Raw genomic sequence first — 18,795 nt, 5'->3', positions numbered from 1 at the left:
ACACGGCGCTTGCGCTTATGCAGTCCCTGAGCGGACAATGAGAGCTCGGAGGCTGGCATTAGTGGGCGAACCTCGAGCATATTTTTTCGAATTTACGGAGTTATAAACATATGGGGGTTAGCCGTGAAATTAATAGAATTTTGGCCTTTTCTCAACTGTTCGGTAAATACATGGCATATATGTTTGTTCCTATTGCTAGCTTGGAGGCCTTAAATTCTGCCATACACGGCTATTGATGTTTTGTGCATTTTGTCACGACGGTCGACCGAGTCGCAGCTTCAAGTAACGCAGTTTCTCTCTCGGCAGTAAGTAGTGCCCCTCACGAGGGCCTGTCCTGCTAGCACATAAATAATTTATTATCGTTGGTTCAAAGTCAATTAACCCCTTCGATCATCGCGGTTGCTTAGCTCTGATCCTGCACGCTGAATTTCCGATTGTTTCCTTCTCGAATCGCTCTTCTTCAACTCATGTTATCTTCATACATATAAACATTTCCTATTTTGTACTATCTTACTTTTTTGTGTCTGACAGCTTTGTTACGAAACATTGCATACATAAACTCGCCTTCCTCTTTTAATTTTTGTTTCTCTTTTTCTTGTTACATACGTACGTGTTTTTTAGTTCCTGCACTAATAGCACAATTCATCGTCGATTCTTCTCTTAAATAATTATTTCGCTCTTCCTAGGCATTCTAATAATGGACGATGAGTCGAATTCTGCAGAAACAGCGCCGTTTTCTCTGGTCGCTTTTTCTGAGAAACGTCACACAGAAAGCATCGAGGGTATCAATACAATCAACCACACATGGCGCATGAAAGAGCGGGTATGCTAATCGAGGCGGCTACGAAAATCTTTTATTCAGTCTTTGTCTCTGCAACTCCAGATGAAAACCGTAAGTGTTGCCTTGGTCCTTTGCCTCAACGTCGGAGTGGACCCGCCAGACATTGTGAAAACACAGCCCTGCGCCAGACTCGAGTGCTGGATTGGTGAGCAAAAGGAGATATTTTACTGCATAACCACATTTTTTCCGGCTTCCTTAAATAATTTGATGCATACTAACTCTTGCAACTAAGATAATAATAATTATTATATTTTTTTTTATTAAAATCCGGAAAATTTCTTAAGATTGAATACAAAAAATAGAACATGTCATTTCCAGAATTATTTTTATTTTTCCTAGGCAACTAGACAGTTTTTTCTATCAGCAATGCTCCAGAACAATAAAAATTGCATAAATTTAAAACATTAAAAAATTCATTTGTGCAGATCCTCTATCAATGAGTGCTCAAAAGGCCCTTGAAAGCATTGGCGCCAGTCTGCAGAGCCAGTATGAACGGTGGCAGCCGAGGGCGCGCTACAAGCAGAGCCTGGACCCCACCATGGAGGAGGTGAAGAAGCTGTGCACGTCCCTGCGTCGAAACGCCAAGGAGGAGCGAGTGCTGTTGCACTACAACGGCCACGGAGTGCCTCGGCCGACGGCCAACGGCGAGATTTGGGTCTTCAACAGGACCTACACCCAGTACATACCGCTGTCTGTGTACGATCTGCAAGCGTGGATGGGATCTCCATCCATATACGTGTATGACTGCTCCAATGCTGGCATGATTGTCAAAACGTTCAACAATTTTGCTGAACAGCACGAAAAGGAATATGAGGTTTGTTTGATCTTCATTTGGGCTGCAAATTTGAGACGTTTTTTATAGCTTTTGGTGTTGTATGAGTGAAATATTTGTTTTTTTTAGAGGTTTATCACTCAATTTACACGTAATTGATTCTTATTGGGGCATATATCCGGGAAAAACTCATTTTTGACGTGTTTGGGTGTTTCCATGAGACGTCATTTTCACAGAAAATCCGGGTGAAGTCTGGGAAAATTAAAATTAGGCTCTTGGAGCTTATAACATTGAAATTATCTCTAGTTCTAGTGAAGTTAAAACATCAAGCTTTGTGCCAAAATATTCCTAATCAAACGTCCATAAATTTGTATTTTTTTTTTTTAATTTTCAAATTTTGGTAGTTTTTGAGTGAATCAATAAATTTTGAATATCTCTTAAACAAACTCATTAATTTGTTTTCTAATTGTTGGATGAAATGTTGTCCCAAATGTATGTAACGTACCTAGAAAATTTCAGGATGTTGAAAAGATTTCAGTGTTTGACAAACAGAGGGTCAAAGGTTGAAAAACGGATGATTTTGAGCTAGAGTGAATATTAAGAAAATTAAAATTGCACAATCAGTTGAGTTTTGCCTGTGAAACATGCTTGGGGTCACCCTTGAGGTCGAACAAGACTTTCAGAAAATTTAATAAATTGATACCTGGCGTCAGGGTAGCACTCAGGTATCGATATTGTTAAACTTCAATAAATGTAGCCACTTCAACGACGCCTGACAGGTTCTATTTATTTGTACAGCGAAATTTTTTCAACAATGGAACAGTCAAATCTAGAGCTTTCAGTATATTTGCAATTTGACCCATATTTGACCTTTCGGTGCTCAGAAACAAGATAGTGGGCATTCAGTGCGTTTCCTAAGAGCCATAGTACACACACATATTATTTTTTTAATACGTAAAAAATGTAAATAAAAAATAAATGTTCTTTCACAAAGAGATAATTTAATTTGAACCATTCAATTCAATTTTAATAATCAATTTTAATAATTTTCCTCATAGATGAGTAACAGAGGTACTGGTGTGCCGCCTGCCATCTTCAAAAACTGCATACAGCTAGCTGCTTGCGCCGAAAACCAGATATTGCCTATGAACGCTGAGTTACCTGCTGATTTATTTACTGCCTGCCTTACAACACCAATAAAAATAGCACTGAAATGGTAAAATCAGACCCACTAAGATCTAATTTTTACTGATTTTTTCCCTTCAGGTACGTCATGCAAAATACACAAAGTTTAATGCCAAATGTTACTCTTGATCTCATCGAAAAGTAAGTTTGAATTCATTTTTAACTTTTTAAACATTTTCAATTTGATATATTGCAGAGTGCCAGGCCAGTTGAGCGACAGACGTACAATGTTGGGAGAACTCAACTGGATTTTCACTGCCATTACTGACACTATAGCTTGGAACACACTCCCAAGAGGTAGGTTTACACCTTCGCCTGCATTAAGTACGTGTTCACGAAATTTTGTATATTCCAGAACTATTCCAAAAGCTTTTTCGTCAAGATCTGCTGGTGGCTAGTTTGTTTCGCAATTTTTTGCTAGCCGAGAGGATAATGCGGTCGTACGATTGTGTTCCTGTTTCTTCACCTAGTCTACCGCCAACTTACCAGGTAAAATCAGTTACCAAAAATATAAAATAGTAATAAATATCTGGCCGATGTTTTGGCTTTTTTGACGGTGGCATTCTTTTTGAAAATTTACAAATATTTACAAGCTATAACTTTGTATTAATAAAATAGGCATTGCAATTTTTCATCAGATTTTTGACAGGGTTCTCCGGAAACACCCTTATAAACTAATTGGTTAAACAAGGCGTCAATTCTTCAAATTAATTTTGGAAATAAAAAGAATATCTGATTACCAGCAAATGTCTCAGATGCTTTTCTACATTCAAAAAATCTGCCTGATTAAGTAACAACTGTGTTTATCATTATAAATATCATGTAATTAAAAAATTTGACCTCATGATATTTCTGCTATTTTCAGCATCCTATGTGGCAAGCCTGGGATTTGGCCCTGGACCTGTGTTTAGGGCAGCTGCCTGACATTTTAAACAATGATACACCATTTGAGCATTCAAATTTCTTTGAAGAGCAGCTGACGGCGTTTGAGGTGTGGCTCGCACTCGGCTCTGAAGACAGAAGTCCTCCAGAGCAGTTACCTGTTGTCCTACAAGTAAATTTCCCTTAAATCTTGAATCAAGCCAATTTTGCATTTGATTTTTCTTAGGTTCTGCTGAGTCAGGTGCACAGGGTTCGAGCATTGGACCTGCTCGGAAAATTCCTCGACCTGGGACCGTGGGCTGTGAATCTGGCGTTGTCTGTTGGAATATTCCCCTACGTGTTGAAGTTGCTTCAGAGCTCAGCCAAAGAGTTGCGACCGCTGCTTGTTTTCATTTGGGCCAAGATTTTAGCTGTTGACAGAGTAAGCGAGAATACATTTTCTTCAGCTATCATTTTTTAATGTATTTGCATTATTTCAGACGTGCCAGTCCGACCTTGTGAGAGACAGTGGACACAAATATTTCTTATCGGTGCTTCAAGACTATACTATGAGTGTAAGAAATTTTCAATTTAACTTTCTAAATTCATTCAGAAAATGGATAAACTTATTTTTTTTAATTTTCAGGATTATTATATTCCCCCTTCAAATTAACTGGAAGAGATGTTATTAAAAGTGGTCAAACTCACCAGAATCTTAAAATAGCCACATTAAAGCTTGATTCTATGAAATAAATCTTAAAAAATTAAAAATTCTCAACAAAAGCTGGTCAATATTTAGCTCACGATTTTCCTAAAGCACTTTTCTTTTGAAAAAATCTCTAATTTTAGTCAAAATATGAAAATCTTTGATCATTTAAACCGTTTTGCTAAGCAAATTTAAAAAATTTCAACTTAATTTCAACTTGACCACTTTTCTAGAAATTACAGCTCTTTGCCTTTTAAACTTCAATGGCGTGGGATTAAAATTCAGATCAACTATAAAAAGCCCATGCATTTAAAACCTGATATATTTCAGAGTGAGAATCGTACAACCGCAGCATTTATTTTGGCCTGCATGGTGCAAGACTACCCTGCTGGTCAGGAAGTGGCCCTGCAAGGATCTTTGGTGTCAATCTGCCTAGAGCAGCTGGAAAATAGCCACGCGAGGCTGCGGCAGTGGCTGGCGCTGGCGTTGGGCCGTCTTTGGGAGAGGCATGAGGCGGCCAGGTGGTGCGGCGTGCGAGACTCTGCCCACGAAAAGCTTTACCAATTGCTCAAGGACCCTGTGCCGGAGGTTCGCGCTGCGGCGGTTTACGCACTCGGCACTTTTATCGCCAGCGTCTCTGAGAGGAGTGAGCACGCCAACAAAATCGACCACAACGTCGCCATGACCCTGATCACCACTGTGGGCCAGGACATGAGTCCGCTGGTCAGAAAGGTCGGTCCCGCAACTTCAATTGCGCACGCTAACAGTTCAAACAGCTGGTTTTGACAGGAACTGGCTAAAACTGGATTTACCAATAATATTAATCAGATTATTCTAGATTTTTTTCCGATTTTCAGCTAAATTTTTGTAATTGATTTTTGGATAAAACTTTTATTTGACGGATTTAACCATTTTTGAAGTTCTGGAAGTTAAAAACCATTTTTGGATTACACTTGGGAAATGATTAAAAATCTAATTTTGAAGCCGGTTATAATTCAATCGTGATTTTGTTTGACAGGTATACTCTGCTTGACAGTAAAAATGAAACGGTGTGTCACATTTAAATATCCGGGAAATTTTAATTTTGCCATGAACGTCAAAGTCAAAAATGACCCACCGATTGATTAGTCTCAGTGTCTACTTATAAAACTTAACTGAGCAAAACCCAGTTTTTTTAAAATTGATTTTGAAATTTTGGACCATTTTTTATAATCTCGAAAAATTTATAAAATGACAATTAAAAAATTCCGCTTTTTAAACAATTCAGGTGAAATACTCATTTTGTTACATTTTTCCAGGAAATGTTGAACGCACTGCAATGGCTGGTCCTCATTTTTGAAGCGTCTTTCTGTGCAGCATTCCTTAATTCTCCAATAGATGACAATAAATCGCTTCGAGAAGGCGCTTTGAGCCCTCTGCCAGCACAAGGTACTTCTAGAAATGCTTTTTTACCTCTTTCAGTGTTGATAACTGTCCTCCTTTTAACCTGGTCCTTTCGCTCTGCGGACTAGATCATCTCGCAAAATTCATTACTTCACTCTAGCATAATTGGAATTATTTTAGCCGAAAGTAGCCTGCTGTCTCCCCTAAGTGGAATGCGCCGCATTGCCTCCCGTGATCGTTTAAAAATCCTCTCACCCGGACACTTTTTCGGTACGGACGCACCTGTTAGTGGCATTACCCCATCGGATAACGTCCCGACTGACAAAATAAAACGAGTTTTATCCACTTCATCCTTAAATAGCATTGGTAATTGACTACAATTTTTAAAAATCATACATTTTTTGTGTTTCTACAATGAGTTAAAAGGGCAATTTAAAGTAATGTTTTTTTTATGTTAAAGAGGGCAAATATATTTTTTTTACTAATAATTTCAGCCAGATAGGTCATGTGGTACTGCTGGAAACCGGTAGGATTTTTTTATCGTAATTTTGATTTTTATTCTATTTTTTCATAACTTGATCAATTTTTTACTGGGAGCAACTTTCCTTTGAGACAAACTGTTGTAACTCTAAAGGCGTACAGGTTATGTAATTCTGATAATTGGATATACTGCATAAACAAATTTCTACTTTTGTAGCTCCCATTTCTTCAGGTACAGGTTTCCAGAACAGAACTAAACAATAAATCTGGCTCAATTTATTTGCAAACTCCTAATCATCATACAAAACATTCAGAATTTTAAATTGTCCTTAATCCTATTGTATATTTACACTCGTCATGTCCAACGCACTGCATCACTTTTCTCACCGTGGCCGAATTTCAGCCAGCAGCTCGTCAGCCTTGGCTAGCACGTCGGCCACGACAAGCGTCTACGTCAAACAACTGCAGGCACTCCAAGTCATGGAGCACGATCCGCACCCTGAGGTCGCAGCTATGGCGAAAAAGGTGGTCGACTACATCAAGATACAGGTTAAATAAACTGTGCTGTAGTTTTATAGTGGCTGAATGTTTTTTTTCATGGCTAGGCTCGGGAAAACACGGCCTCCATCAGGGAAGTGTATTCTATCTCGCCTGCAGCTTCGCCGTCTGGGAAGGTTTCGTTCATGGTGTAAGTTATTTTAAAGTAGCATCGAATTCTTGCGTGTTTACGGTTTGGATCTTAAGACGGAATAATTAGTTTTCTGATCTGATTTATTTTTAGACACCAGATGAGGAAGAAACAAAATTAATATAAAATTTTATTACTACAGGGACTCACTTTAAGTCATCTAATCGCCCTTAAACTCGCCTTAAAATCTCAAATCCAGTACTTTTCTTTTGTTATACTTTTTTCTTCCAAATTTACGACAACTTCTAATATGAAGTATCATATATAACAGTATTCTTATCAGAAATATGAATTCGTTCAGTTTACTTAATTTGAGTTAATGATTGATTTTAAAATACCATATTAAAGAGGAAATTTTTAATGTCAGTTTTAAGGATATAGAAAATTGGAGTAAAATAGTTAATGACTTAATTTTACATAAACCCCCTTTTTTCAATTCCAAAAATGCTATGAAAGGGAGAGCAATGTTAACTTGATTTTTTTGGTCAGAAAATCGGCCTGTAAGACATAAAAAACCGTCCAAGAATCCCAATTCTATTTATTTTCCATTCAATTGAATTTGCATTTTCAGGAGCGAATCTCCGCCAACCTCGAACGACTCCTCCATGGCCCGTTTCAGTGCAAGAGGTGCTTTGAGAAGGAAACCCATTCCTGGAACTGTATGAATATAATTTGAAGCCTAATTAAATCTATCAATTTTAACTATCATAGATCAATGAAGAAGGTACAAAGGAAATTACGAATGGCATGCGGTGTTTGGTCACCACGCAGTTTTTGGAATGGAGCAGCCGTTACTTTGCACAACCAAGCATCAATAACAAAAGAGAACGCAAACTTCCCGTTTTGGATTGCGATTTTGAGTTTAGGTTTGCTGAAAAAATAAACAATTTAGCCTCCATTGAACGTTTTCCCTAGAATTATGAGGAACCAAGAAGTGGAGCAAGAGGCAGACGAAGAGAGGTCAAAGGTGATGTCTTCAAAGCTGGAGGCGCTACTCTTTCAGGGCAGAAATTCCGGTGGTTTGAAGTGCGCAGCTCTGCACGCCTACGAACCCTTGATGACTGTCACTGGAAATGACTATTTCAGGTGAGAGAGATTCGCTCTTTGCTGAGGCTGACTTGGAAATTGATTCAAAATCGAATTCAAAGCCAGTTTTCCTTCTATCAAAGCGATGCTTTTCTTTTAAACCCTTAATTGAAGATTTGTCATTTTTTTTAATTTCGTTAATGACCGATTTGTCTCATCAAACACTGTTTATGAACAAAACTAGAGCAAAAATTTAACTTTTAATAAATTGCTGCCAGATTCACATCATGAAAATCCCTCACACGAATTAAATAAGATCAACAAAAACTAAATCGCCAGAGTTTCCTTTTATTAAATTTAAAAATAACATGCAATTTTTGTCTACAGTCTCTGGGACTGGCAAAGTGGTGCCAAACTGTCCTACAGCAGCAACAAGAACGCGAGAGGCGCGAAAATTTCGTGCATTGCATTGCTAAACGAAGCAGAAGCACTTCCACTCCTCCTCGTCGGCTCCGACGACGGCACAATAAAAATCTGGAAAAATTCCTACAACAACAAGGAGGAAGCGGCGCTCATCACCGCGTGGCAGGGCTTAACCGATCCCATCAGCAGTTTACAAACTAACACCCTACACCCAAAAACCCATTCTGGTAGGTCGAGGGATTTATTTTTTGATACAAATTGGGACAACGTCATTTTCACATAATGCTAGTAGGGTTGTCTTGTGTTTGTGTTTTAAAAATTATAAAATGGTAGTAAAGTCTGGATAAAAACGTTCCCCCTTTTGGCATTCCCCTCATCAGTCCGTCTCAACTTTCCCATCTAATTTTTAATCAGATTCTCCTCCTTCAGCATCATTTGGTCTTGTCGCCGGTTGGATACAGAAACACAAGCGGCTCGCAGTCACTGGTGACCTGGCCTCAAGACATGTTCGCCTCTGGGATGTAACAACGGAGAAAAAAATATACGACCTGCCAATTGGCACTGACAGTTCGGCTGTCTGTTGTCTGGCTCCTGACTATTCAGGTAATGAAGCAGTATTTAAGTAGAGTTCTCTTAAACCCAGCTTGAAATTCGCAGGAGAATCCCTTCTAGCAGCTGGTTGCGGTGACGGATCTGTTCGATTGTTTGACTGGAGGCTGTCACCTCACGAAGCCAGGGTCATGACATGGAGGGAACACACCAACTGTGTTATTGGCCTCTCTTTGCGCAAGGCCACTTCAATGGGCGGCCTTGTTTCTGGATGGTATAATATTTCTAAATTATTCTTAGTTTGCTTCCAATCGGTTGAACAGAATTTTAGCTACCTTTTAAATGGTCTACTTAACCAAAAAAATATAATCTGACAATCTAATGAAAATAAATATAAATTCACAGTCCTGGCAAAATTAACTTTAAAAACTTTAAATTTTCAGCAAAGCGGGAGACGTAAAACTGTTTGACCTTCGCAGACACAGTGCCATAGCTAGCATTCACCTAAATCAAGGAATAGGCAAGATGGCCGTTCACCAGAACGCAGACATATTCTGCTAGTAAGAAATGAATATTAAATTAAGTGAAATTCGCTGGCAATTCTAATTTTTGCCTCTGCAGTGGCTCTATCAGTCAGTACATTGGAGTCTACCCAATTCCTGGGACGACCAAATTAGTTAATTCGGACATCGGCTCGATTCGTTACCAAGAAGGTTTCCGAGGACAACGATTGGGACCAGCAACGTGTCTCACCTTCCATCCGCTCAGGGTACTGCTCGCAGCTGGATCGGCGGACAACTCGATTAGAGTTTACGGCCAGGATAATGCACGCAGATGAAATAAGATTATGCTACTGGAAGACTACAATATATATGATTCGTTTTATCCGCTATTGGGTTAGCCACCACAGAAGTGTTGTTTTCCGTTATTATTCTCATCATTTACTTTGTCTGAGAGCTCTATTCTGCTAAGTAAGTGCTAGCAATTCCTAGATATTTGGATGCTTAATTACTACTCAACTGTTGTTAAACTAAAATTAGGCCAGAAAAATTATAAAATGCGAATTGAATTTCCACATATTTTATTTTGCAATGCTTAAAATCATCTTACGAATAAATCACATTCAAACACGACATGTGCCCATGGATTTTACCTTCAACATTTTACATTTATAGCTTGAACATGTGGTTCATTGAGTTTTTTGCTTGTGAAATTTAGATCCAATTGAACTCTTTAATGTACAATAGTCAAATTAGGTCAAGTTAAATTATGCCTAATTTCTTGAAAAACTAAACGGCGGTCTGGGAAAATGGAAGCCAATTTCCAGTTTAAAGAGAAAATATAAAGATAAGAATAATTTTTTAGTATTTTGCAATACAAATTTACATTAATTATAGAAGGGATTGTATGTTACCCAGTGGGCTTTGGTCTGATTTTTAGCGTCATTGTGGCTTGTGAACAGAGATTTGTACACGGCCGAAGCCTTGTTGTCGTTGGCCACACTGTACTCAGACTTGGCCTTCTTGTAGGCCGGATCTGTCAGCTTCTCAAGGTCCTTAGCCTTCGTCCTGTCAGGCGAACGAACTCTTTTCTGTTGCTTGCTGCCCTTCTTCAGTTTTTCATCCTCCTCTGGCTCCATCGAAGTCGAGGTCGAAGGCTGGACAGCCTCTTCACTACTCGTAACAGTGGCCTCCGGGGCTTTGCCCTTCTTACTTTTCTTGCTGGCCTTCAGCTTGGCCTTGCGGTCCTCCATCTGCTTGACCATCCGCTCCAGGATCTCGCCCTCGGCGTTTAGGTACACGAGATCCTCGTTCAGAAGGGGCTTCTGGCATTTATGACACACAGATGTAGGCACCTCCTTAATTGCTTTCTCTGAAACGACACAGCCGCAGTTCCACGAGAAAACAAATTTGAATTTTCCGCTGAACTCAATCCCGATCACCGGACAAACGTACGGACTCTCCCTAGGGTCGCGGAAGTGTCCACTCTCACCCTTCTCGCCATTAGCTTTGATGGCGAATGCAGGATTAGGCGTAAGATTGAGTTCTTTAACGTCCCTCAGCGAGGTAATGTGCTGCGCCACCGCGGGCATTTTGCTTCGGTCCAGCAGCCCTTCCAGCACTGATTCCTTGCTGTACAGTCGACCTTGTCCGCACGCTACAATTGGTTGTTGTAGGGGTTGCTGCGTAATTGCACAGTGCCTCCAGCGAAATGACAGTTCTGATTCCTTGTCTTTCTGCTCCTTTTTTTTCTTCAGACGAACAAGCTCATCTCGGCGAGGAATGGTGCCACCGTCACAACCCATCCTACAAAATAATTTGGTTAAAATCAAAGGATCAAATAATGCAGCCCTATGCTTACTTTAGTGGTTTGGTCCTGTGAAATATTATACGTCTCAATGGGGCACAACTTTCCTTTCTCTGGACTTTGTTTTTGTTTCTGCCTAGTGCCTAGAACTTGTTTGTACTTTTCTTTTTCTAGTTGGGCCGATGTGTATACTCATACTCTATGCTCCTTGAATTTTACAAAAGAGACGACGATACGAACTTAAACAAGCGCACCAGGACAGAAAGGCGCAAATTTTCGTTGTTGCTATGGACTTGGAGAGCTATCAGCTATCTATATTATATTAATTTAAATTTAGCGGGCTATACGGAGTCAGTGCGCCAGTCCTACTGTATCTAGTTGAAGCTCACGCCGCAACTGCAGCGCGGAGCAGTAAAGAAAGGAGGGGAGGGAAGACGGAAGAGTAAGGAGAGTAGAGACTAGGAGGCGACATTCGGTATCAAGCTGATACCCTACTATATGCACGCCAGCTTTATTTGCACGGTGTTAGTATGTTGCTAAGCAACGCGACCGATTCCTAGTAAACAATCAGTCTAACAATGGGTCGCAATATCGATAATCGCAGGAAAGCCCCGAAATCTCGCGTTCGGGACGGATACAGACCTTCGGACAGTCGGATGGATCGCCAATAACAGCAAAAGTGTCAGCCGCGAGTCATGTTAGTAGGTGAACTAAACAAGCTTCGTCTAGTGTGCACTAGGTGTGCAAACACAACAGACTAACCTGAAGACTTTTGCTCTTATTGGCGATCCATCCGACTGTCCGAAGGTCTGTATCCGTCCCGAACGCGATATTTCGGGGCTTTCCTGCGATTATCGATATTGCGACCCATTGTTAGACTGATTGTTTACTAGGAATCAGTCGCGTTGCTTAGCAACATACTAACACCGTGCAAATAAAGCTGGCGTGCATATAGTAGGGTATCAGCTTGATACCGAATGTCGCCTCCTAGTCTCTACTCTCCTTACGGAAGAGGAAGAAGTAGGGATACAGAAGCAGCAACAGCACGGGGTACACGCACAGTCGCATTTCGTTTATTCCTTGCTTTTCGCCACTGCCTTGCCTTGACCAGAATTCTCGAGAGCAATCCGCATCTTTGCATGTGATTTAACCATCACTTGTGGTTAGACAGGATTTGAACTGTGGCCGGCCGCTGTCCAGCTCACTGTATCTCGGATTCCTGAGGCTCCCAAGCCTGGGCGATCGAGTTCAGCGATTCCAGCGCCTCAAGATCGAGTCGGCCGTTCACATGAGTGATGGTCACCTACTGCTCCTGGACAACTCATCTCGGAACAGCCCTTAATTGAACCCTTTTGAATAATCCGCGTTTTATCAAAATGCCGCGTTACACAAACAAAGGAAATAACAACTGGAAACGCCAGGGCCACAACAAGCCAGCAGGATATTATGGTATGTTGGGTACAAAAATTTTTGCTCAAACTTTCAACCAAAATGCTAGCGAGTCGCCTATTATTACAACTTTGGCCTTTAATTAGTTATTATCGGTTATTACCTTTTTTTAACCATGTTTTGGTCTCTAGCAACGATGTGGTACTTGAATGATTGTATTTATTTTTATTATTGAAATTTCACGTTTGCTTTTAATCATCCAATGCAATGTGTTTTCTGATGTGTATAATATTCGTTTAAATTTGAATAACAGAGTGGTTCTCTATTGAAATCCCAGCTTGCACTTGTTCGTTCATGAAACCACTGCTCAAGTTGCAGAGAGTTCTGAATTCAGGCGTGTTTTTATTTTTCTAATTCAAGTTTAGACTTTGCACGCCATGTTTGTTGCACTAACTGTATACAAGGTGAATGGCGTTACCGGTTATTTGAGCAATCACTTCGATTTAAAATAGTCTAATTTCTCGGTCCAAAAACTCTTTCAACCCTTGGCAATTTTATTCGGAGAGTGGCTATCAGAGCAAATTACTGATTTAATTTCGTTAATCCATATTTTCTAGGTGATCAGATTTCTCTCAAATAAAAGACCGATTTTCCATCAATACAACCGCCTTTGTCAAATGATTTAACATTTAACAGAGGTGGTGACCTATTAAATTTTATTTAAAATTTAAATCTTTCAGATCCAAAACTGGTTGACTCTTTTGCAGACCATGGCAACCGTCAGGGCGGAGGAGACCATGGCAACCGTCAGGGAGGAGGAGACCAGAACCGTCGAGTTTCGTTTCCAAAGTCCAACCGACTGAACAAGCACAGCCGCAAGGACTACCGAAAGCTGAAGGAGCGGCTGCTGAACGATGAAGACTTCCAGATGTCTGGCGAGGGTACGAGCCAGCGGCGAGGCGGTTTCAACAGGCACGGCAAGGGCGGCCGCAGCTTCCAAGGGCCGGGCAAGGGCCGGCTTGAGAACCACACGGGCTGGTTCCGTGCCCTGATCATCAATGGCGCCAGCCATGACAAGAGTTTCCTCTTGGCCAGCCTCAAAAATTTCGTTGCGCCTACTGAGCTTATTCCCATCTATGTGAGTTTTGTCGTATGTCTGCCATGCTCGTTTTTATTAATCAATTAAATTGTAGTACCAAATTGAGGAGCACGATTCATTTTTCTACATCGACGACTATGCAGCTGCTGAGGCTGTGATGCGGGCTGACAAACAGATGACTCTCACTGGTGACACCAAGGTACAAACTTACTGTTCTTGGCGACGAGACTTTTTATTTAACTTAAAATCTCTGAAAATTTTACTTTGGCATTGAAAATTGCAAATAGCTCATTCATGGTTTTAGATAATACCATTTCAAATTTCTGAGCTGAATGCTAGGTCATGTAGTTACATTTGAGTCTCTGGGATAAAGTTAAAATAATCTTTCTTATTCTCTATTGTCTTATTATTTTTTCTCAAATAAAAACGATTCAAAATATCCATTACAACATTTAAAAGTAGGAAATTTCCTTAGCTTTTAAAATTCATTTTGCCTCTAGTTTCTATTAAGAAAATACAATGCCAGGTACAAATTAGAGTGTTTCTCGGAATGTCAGAAATGTCCCACCAATTGATTTGCCTCATCAAACACTGTTGATAAACTAAATTACTAAATATAATCTAAATTGAACTAAAACCATATTTTAATATCTTGGTTATTTTTTTTAATTCCCGTCAATCGCTAAAATCATTGAATCAAAATATTTCCATCATACTTATATAAAAAAACCAAACACAAATTTCATAATTTTGCCGCATCCCTGATAAATTAATTATTTATTATTTGTTTAGGCTATCACACAAATTATTAGTCAAGTTATATATTTACTTGACTGTTGGTTGGTTAGTTTAACAAAATTAAATCTTTTCATGCAGGTTTTTATCCGAGTTTCACCTTGCACACCAAAAGTCGCTCTCACAGACAGATTGAAGGAGAAAATAAAAATGGTCATGGTGTCCAGATACAACACAGAAACGAAAGCACTCGATCTTACAAGATTTCACGCTGACCCGGGTAAGTATTTAAGAAGTGGCCCAGACAGGTTAATGAAAACTGAGGGCTTGCAGAGCTTGTAGAGGATTCCTGTTGTGCCATTTCACGGCCGCCTGTGATGTCTGTCATCCTCGAGGTCATCGGAGAGCACATCCCCACTCTTCAAGCTTTGAATCTTGACCATAACTGCATGAGTGTCACCGAGACTCTGAGCAGCCTGGCGAGAAGAGCACCACATCTTCAAATTCTTTATCTTGGAAAGAACAGAGTAAGTAACTCACGTCATATGAAAATTTATTAAATAAAATGTGTCTGGATTTCAAAGGCAATAGATGGATTAAATCTAATAGAAATAATGTGCAAAAATTAAAAATCTCGAGCAGGAAAGCCCTGAAAAAATAACAATTAAATCCCAAAAATTCTCATATTGATTGATTTAAGACAAAAATGTATCTATTATTGCAGTTCACGGGCCTCAATTCGCTGAATATCATTAAAGGACTTCCCCTCATAGAACTTAACCTGGAGGGAAACATTCTCTGTCGGAAATTCGACTCCAAGACTGACTATAAAAGTGCTGTGCAGAAAATGTTCCCCAAACTTGTTAGACTAGACGGTGTGGACTTGACCCCTGCCATCGGATTCGATCTTGAGGAGAAGAAGGTCGACCTGCCTGAGTCGCACAGCAGCTTTTTGTGCTCAGAGGAAGGCAGAGACATTACTCTTGAATTTGTCAAGCAGTACTTTGGCTTATACGACAGCATAGACAGATCGGGCTTGATCAACGCCTACCACGACACAGCAGTCTTTTCACTCACCACTGCGTACAACACTCCACCCACTCAACAAAACGCAACTAGGTACTATTTTCACTCATAAGAAAAATGATTGAAGAGGAAGAATAATAGAGCCTATGCATGGGTTATTTTTTTTTATTTTTTTTTATGTACTTGGCAAGTCATTTGTGACCAGGGCCGAAAACTAGCCTTGGCAATTTATATTTCCAAGCGTATGTATTTTTTGCTGAAGAATTTGTGCCATATTCATCACTTCTATTTGATTCAATAGTTTACATTCGTCAATGAAATTTTAAGGGTTTTGTAATAATTTTTCACATTATTCTCTATTGAGAAAAACTTAGCTACAATATAAAATCCACCCTTTAGTTTTTAATCTTGCAAAATTTTCAATAGTCCAAGAATGTACAGCTAAAAATGCTGAAAATTCCCATCAACTGGGAAATTTCTTGCATTAAAAAAAGCCGGCTGTTGCTAATTTTGATGTTTACGACTTAATTGGTTTCAGATTGAACGACTACCTTAGCCATAACAGAAATTTGAAGCGGGTGAATGGCCACGATAGGAGAGAGGAACTGATCAAGAAAGGAAAAACTGAGATTTCAGAGTTCCTGTGCACGCTACCGCGCACGCAGCACGACCCAGCCTCCTTCACGCTAGATCTTTCCATCTTTAATGTAAGCTCTCGTTGAAAAAAAAAAATCATAAATGTCTAGGGTAGAGCAGTGCCTTCCGCTTTCAACAGAAGAGTCGACTGTTCTTTCCCATTTTTTAAAGTTAAATTTACAAATTTCTATTTGATAAACCTGATGTTTCTCCCTACAAAACTGTTTTGATTAACTACTGCCAATTTTATCTATTCAAGCTATCTTGTCCCAACACAAATTATTAAATATAATTTAAACAACTCAAAGGAGAGAACCAGTTTTTCAACCTTCTTTCTCGCTTATTTTTTGTCTCGTAGGTATTTTACAGTTAATAAACTTGACTATAAATTTTATCCACAGACAAAACAATAATATTTTAAATAAAATCACTCCCAGTACAATTAATGCTTCTAAAAAGACATTTTCTCTCTTTTCACTGTCTTCAAATAAACTTATCTAATTTATTTTGTGTATTCATGCATTTCAGGCCAAGCTGATGCTAATCTTCAGCTTAACGGGCGTATTCAAGGAGCCTGACGTGAAGGGCGAACCGCACCGGCACTTCTACCGCAAATTCGTGCTGCTACTCTCTGATGCAGGCGTCGCTATCGTGAATGACATGATGCATGTGACGAACGCTACGCAGAACCAAATCAAAAAGTGTTTTGTGGCGGTGCCGCTGCCGGTGGCTGCAGTCGCCCCCAAGCCTCCAGTCGCGGCCATTAACCAGTTGGAGGTGGTGCAGAGCTTTTCCGCGCAGACAGGAATGAACACTGAATGGTCGCAAAAGTACGAATCTTTTTGTTTCTTTAGTGCATGTAAATTTACTTTCAAACTAGTGCTTGATAGACAATAGAGTGATCAGGATCGGTTATGGCAAAAGGGTGGACAAGCTTTTTACTCTTCAGACACAATCAGAATATTTACTCCGGTTTTCATTGCAATAAAATTGTTAACAGCATGTGTAAAAAGAGGAAAGGACGTAAAAGGAAAATGTTTAGTTTCAAAACTAACAAAATCTGGAAAGAACCCTCTTGGGAATATTTCCCGGAGTGGCAAATATGACCCACCAATCAATTTGTTTCATTGAATAGTGTTTGCAAGCCGAAATTAAGCAAAACTGTCCAATTTTTCACTACTGCACGTGAATTAAATTTGAAAAGGCTAGAAACTAAAGTATCAAGTCCTTGTCAGAGAAATTTTGTTTTGCATAACATTCGAACGTCTAAAATAATCATGTGGTATTTTCAAGAAATTCCTCCACTAAACTTTAAGTTCCGTCTTGTCCTTTTTCTTGACCTGTTTGATTTCCTGTTCTGGCATGCTTTGCCGTACGTATCCACTTTTGCGCATTTAAATTTGATATCATGAACGCTGTTGTGCCTTCAGGTGCCTAGAGGAAACCGCCTGGGACGTGCCAAGGTCGTTAGAAGTTTTTACAAGGTTGAACCAAGAAGGGAGGATCCCGCAAGAAGCATTTATCAAGATTTAAATGGACACAAGATATGTTTGAAAGGACTATTAAATGAGCGATGATTTTGACTACAAGTTGTATGTTTGCGAGTATAATTTAAATGAACGCACCAACCTGAGGTTTGTGTACTTTATGCGAGTGAATAATAATTTTATACGGAGCCAAGCAAAGCGTTTGATTAAAAGCCCCTGCGCCGCGTAATTCATCGCGAGGCCACAATAGCCGCCACGCCCGCTGCGACTACAAAGCCCAAACTTATCTAATAATGCAAGCAAAGTTGCCTGGAACGCTTTATTAACTTTGCTCGTGCAAAGTTTGCCCCCGCGCGCCGCCAATTTAAAGTTTTGCGCTGCCAATGCGAGAGGGCGCGGCTGTAATTGACTTCGCGCATGAGAAGATGAAACCCGGCCGCCTCCTCTCTCGGTTCTCTCCACTCATTATGCCCGGCCTGTAATGAGCTTTTTAATAGTGGGGTCAATTAAATTGCCGTCGCTTGGGCAGATCGATGCCGCCTTGCTTAGCAGAGATAATCACAAAAATTAAACAATGTAAAAACGAAAAAGAGATATGGCTCCAGCAATTCACAGCACATAATTTTATTGGGAATTCTAAACAACGAAGTGCTACGACTATGTCTGGAACGACATCAAATAAATAGATGCTAAAAAATCATACACTTTGATTGTTTTGAAAAAATACGAAAAATCATTCAAGGCAGTGCCTTCTTCGCTATCAGAGTGGGTAGGCAAAATAAAATCACTGGTCAGAAGACAAAATTGGCATGAGGTAAAGCAAAATCAACGAAATTCACCATAGATTAGTGTCTACAAATTCCGTGGTAGGAATATTCATTTTTATGGGATTTACGGTGGTAGTAAACTTCAAAATCTCAGTAGCTCATCTCCCATGGTGAAATTTCAAGAGGTTGTGTTTTTTATTCCTCTCACCGATCCAAACAAATCTAACATCAAATTTGATGACCTAGGTCCAGGTCAATTTTACTTTTGGATCTTGATTAACATTTTGGAATGAGCTCAAGATTTTTGGACTCTTAAAATGTGCTTAAAAGTTGTGCTATTGTGAGCTTGTATGAAAAATTTTCAGTGGTGCTCTATTTTTGTTTACGAGAAATAGCGAAATTTCGTGATTTGCAAATAATTTCAACTCTAAATCT

General features: G+C 39.7%; 3 protein-coding genes across 5 annotated transcripts; 2 read left to right on the top strand and 1 right to left on the bottom strand.

The window, feature by feature from the left end:
• Positions 1–42: 42 nt before the first annotated feature.
• Positions 43–10,047, top strand: raptor. 2 transcript variants are annotated; one of them, XM_065480057.1, is made up of 24 exons: positions 43–162; positions 687–823; positions 884–986; positions 1,267–1,655; positions 2,672–2,829; positions 2,880–2,939; positions 2,995–3,095; positions 3,154–3,287; positions 3,664–3,852; positions 3,907–4,101; positions 4,160–4,234; positions 4,696–5,097; positions 5,664–5,793; positions 5,929–6,114; positions 6,632–6,777; positions 6,834–6,916; positions 7,488–7,575; positions 7,628–7,782; positions 7,832–8,002; positions 8,330–8,592; positions 8,795–8,968; positions 9,023–9,188; positions 9,358–9,474; positions 9,536–10,047. In XM_065480057.1, the coding sequence occupies exons 1-24, from the start codon at positions 111–113 to the stop codon at positions 9,750–9,752; spliced, it is 3,891 nt and encodes a 1,296-aa protein (XP_065336129.1). In that variant the 5' UTR covers positions 43–110; the 3' UTR covers positions 9,753–10,047. The 2 variants fall into 2 exon arrangements, with proteins under 2 accessions (XP_065336129.1, XP_065336118.1); XM_065480046.1 differs by having other exon boundaries at positions 8,780–8,968.
• On the bottom strand, positions 9,979–11,435 carry LOC135937012 (replication termination factor 2). The gene is made up of 2 exons (XM_065480070.1): positions 11,276–11,435; positions 9,979–11,220 (listed from the first exon to the last, which is right to left on the bottom strand). Exon 2 carries the CDS (start codon positions 11,217–11,219, stop codon positions 10,302–10,304), a length of 918 nt encoding a protein of 305 aa, XP_065336142.1. The 5' UTR covers position 11,220; positions 11,276–11,435; the 3' UTR covers positions 9,979–10,301.
• An 823-nt stretch (positions 11,436–12,258) lies between these two features.
• sbr (small bristles) lies at positions 12,259–17,785 on the top strand. 2 transcript variants are annotated; one of them, XM_065496677.1, is made up of 9 exons: positions 12,259–12,670; positions 13,378–13,748; positions 13,804–13,908; positions 14,586–14,724; positions 14,778–14,971; positions 15,169–15,563; positions 16,009–16,177; positions 16,635–16,936; positions 17,537–17,785. In XM_065496677.1, exons 1-9 carry the CDS (start codon positions 12,598–12,600, stop codon positions 17,637–17,639), a joined length of 1,851 nt encoding a protein of 616 aa, XP_065352749.1. In that variant the 5' UTR covers positions 12,259–12,597; the 3' UTR covers positions 17,640–17,785. The 2 variants fall into 2 exon arrangements, with proteins under 2 accessions (XP_065352749.1, XP_065352748.1); XM_065496676.1 differs by having other exon boundaries at positions 13,351–13,748.
• Positions 17,786–18,795: the final 1,010 nt, after the last annotated feature.

This window comes from Cloeon dipterum, chromosome 1 (assembly GCF_949628265.1).
Source record: "Cloeon dipterum chromosome 1, ieCloDipt1.1, whole genome shotgun sequence".
Taxonomy (NCBI): Eukaryota; Metazoa; Arthropoda; class Insecta; order Ephemeroptera; family Baetidae; genus Cloeon; species Cloeon dipterum.
This window is presented reverse-complemented; position numbering and strand designations above follow the sequence as displayed.

Bases quoted from the DNA above. Each gene is read 5' to 3' on its own strand.
- raptor (XM_065480046.1), top strand. From the start codon at position 111: ATGGGGGTTAGCCGTGAAATTAATAGAATTTTGGCCTTTTCTCAACTG. The intron at 3,288-3,663 runs GTAAAATCAGTT...TGCTATTTTCAG, and splicing joins GTCTACCGCCAACTTACCAG to CATCCTATGTGGCAAGCCTG. The intron at 6,778-6,833 runs GTTAAATAAACT...TTTCATGGCTAG, and splicing joins TCGACTACATCAAGATACAG to GCTCGGGAAAACACGGCCTC.
- LOC135937012 (XM_065480070.1), bottom strand. From the start codon at position 11,219: ATGGGTTGTGACGGTGGCACCATTCCTCGCCGAGATGAGCTTGTTCGT.
- sbr (XM_065496676.1), top strand. From the start codon at position 12,598: ATGCCGCGTTACACAAACAAAGGAAATAACAACTGGAAACGCCAGGGC. The intron at 14,972-15,168 runs GTAAGTAACTCA...CTATTATTGCAG, and splicing joins TTTATCTTGGAAAGAACAGA to TTCACGGGCCTCAATTCGCT. The intron at 15,564-16,008 runs GTACTATTTTCA...AATTGGTTTCAG, and splicing joins ACTCAACAAAACGCAACTAG to ATTGAACGACTACCTTAGCC.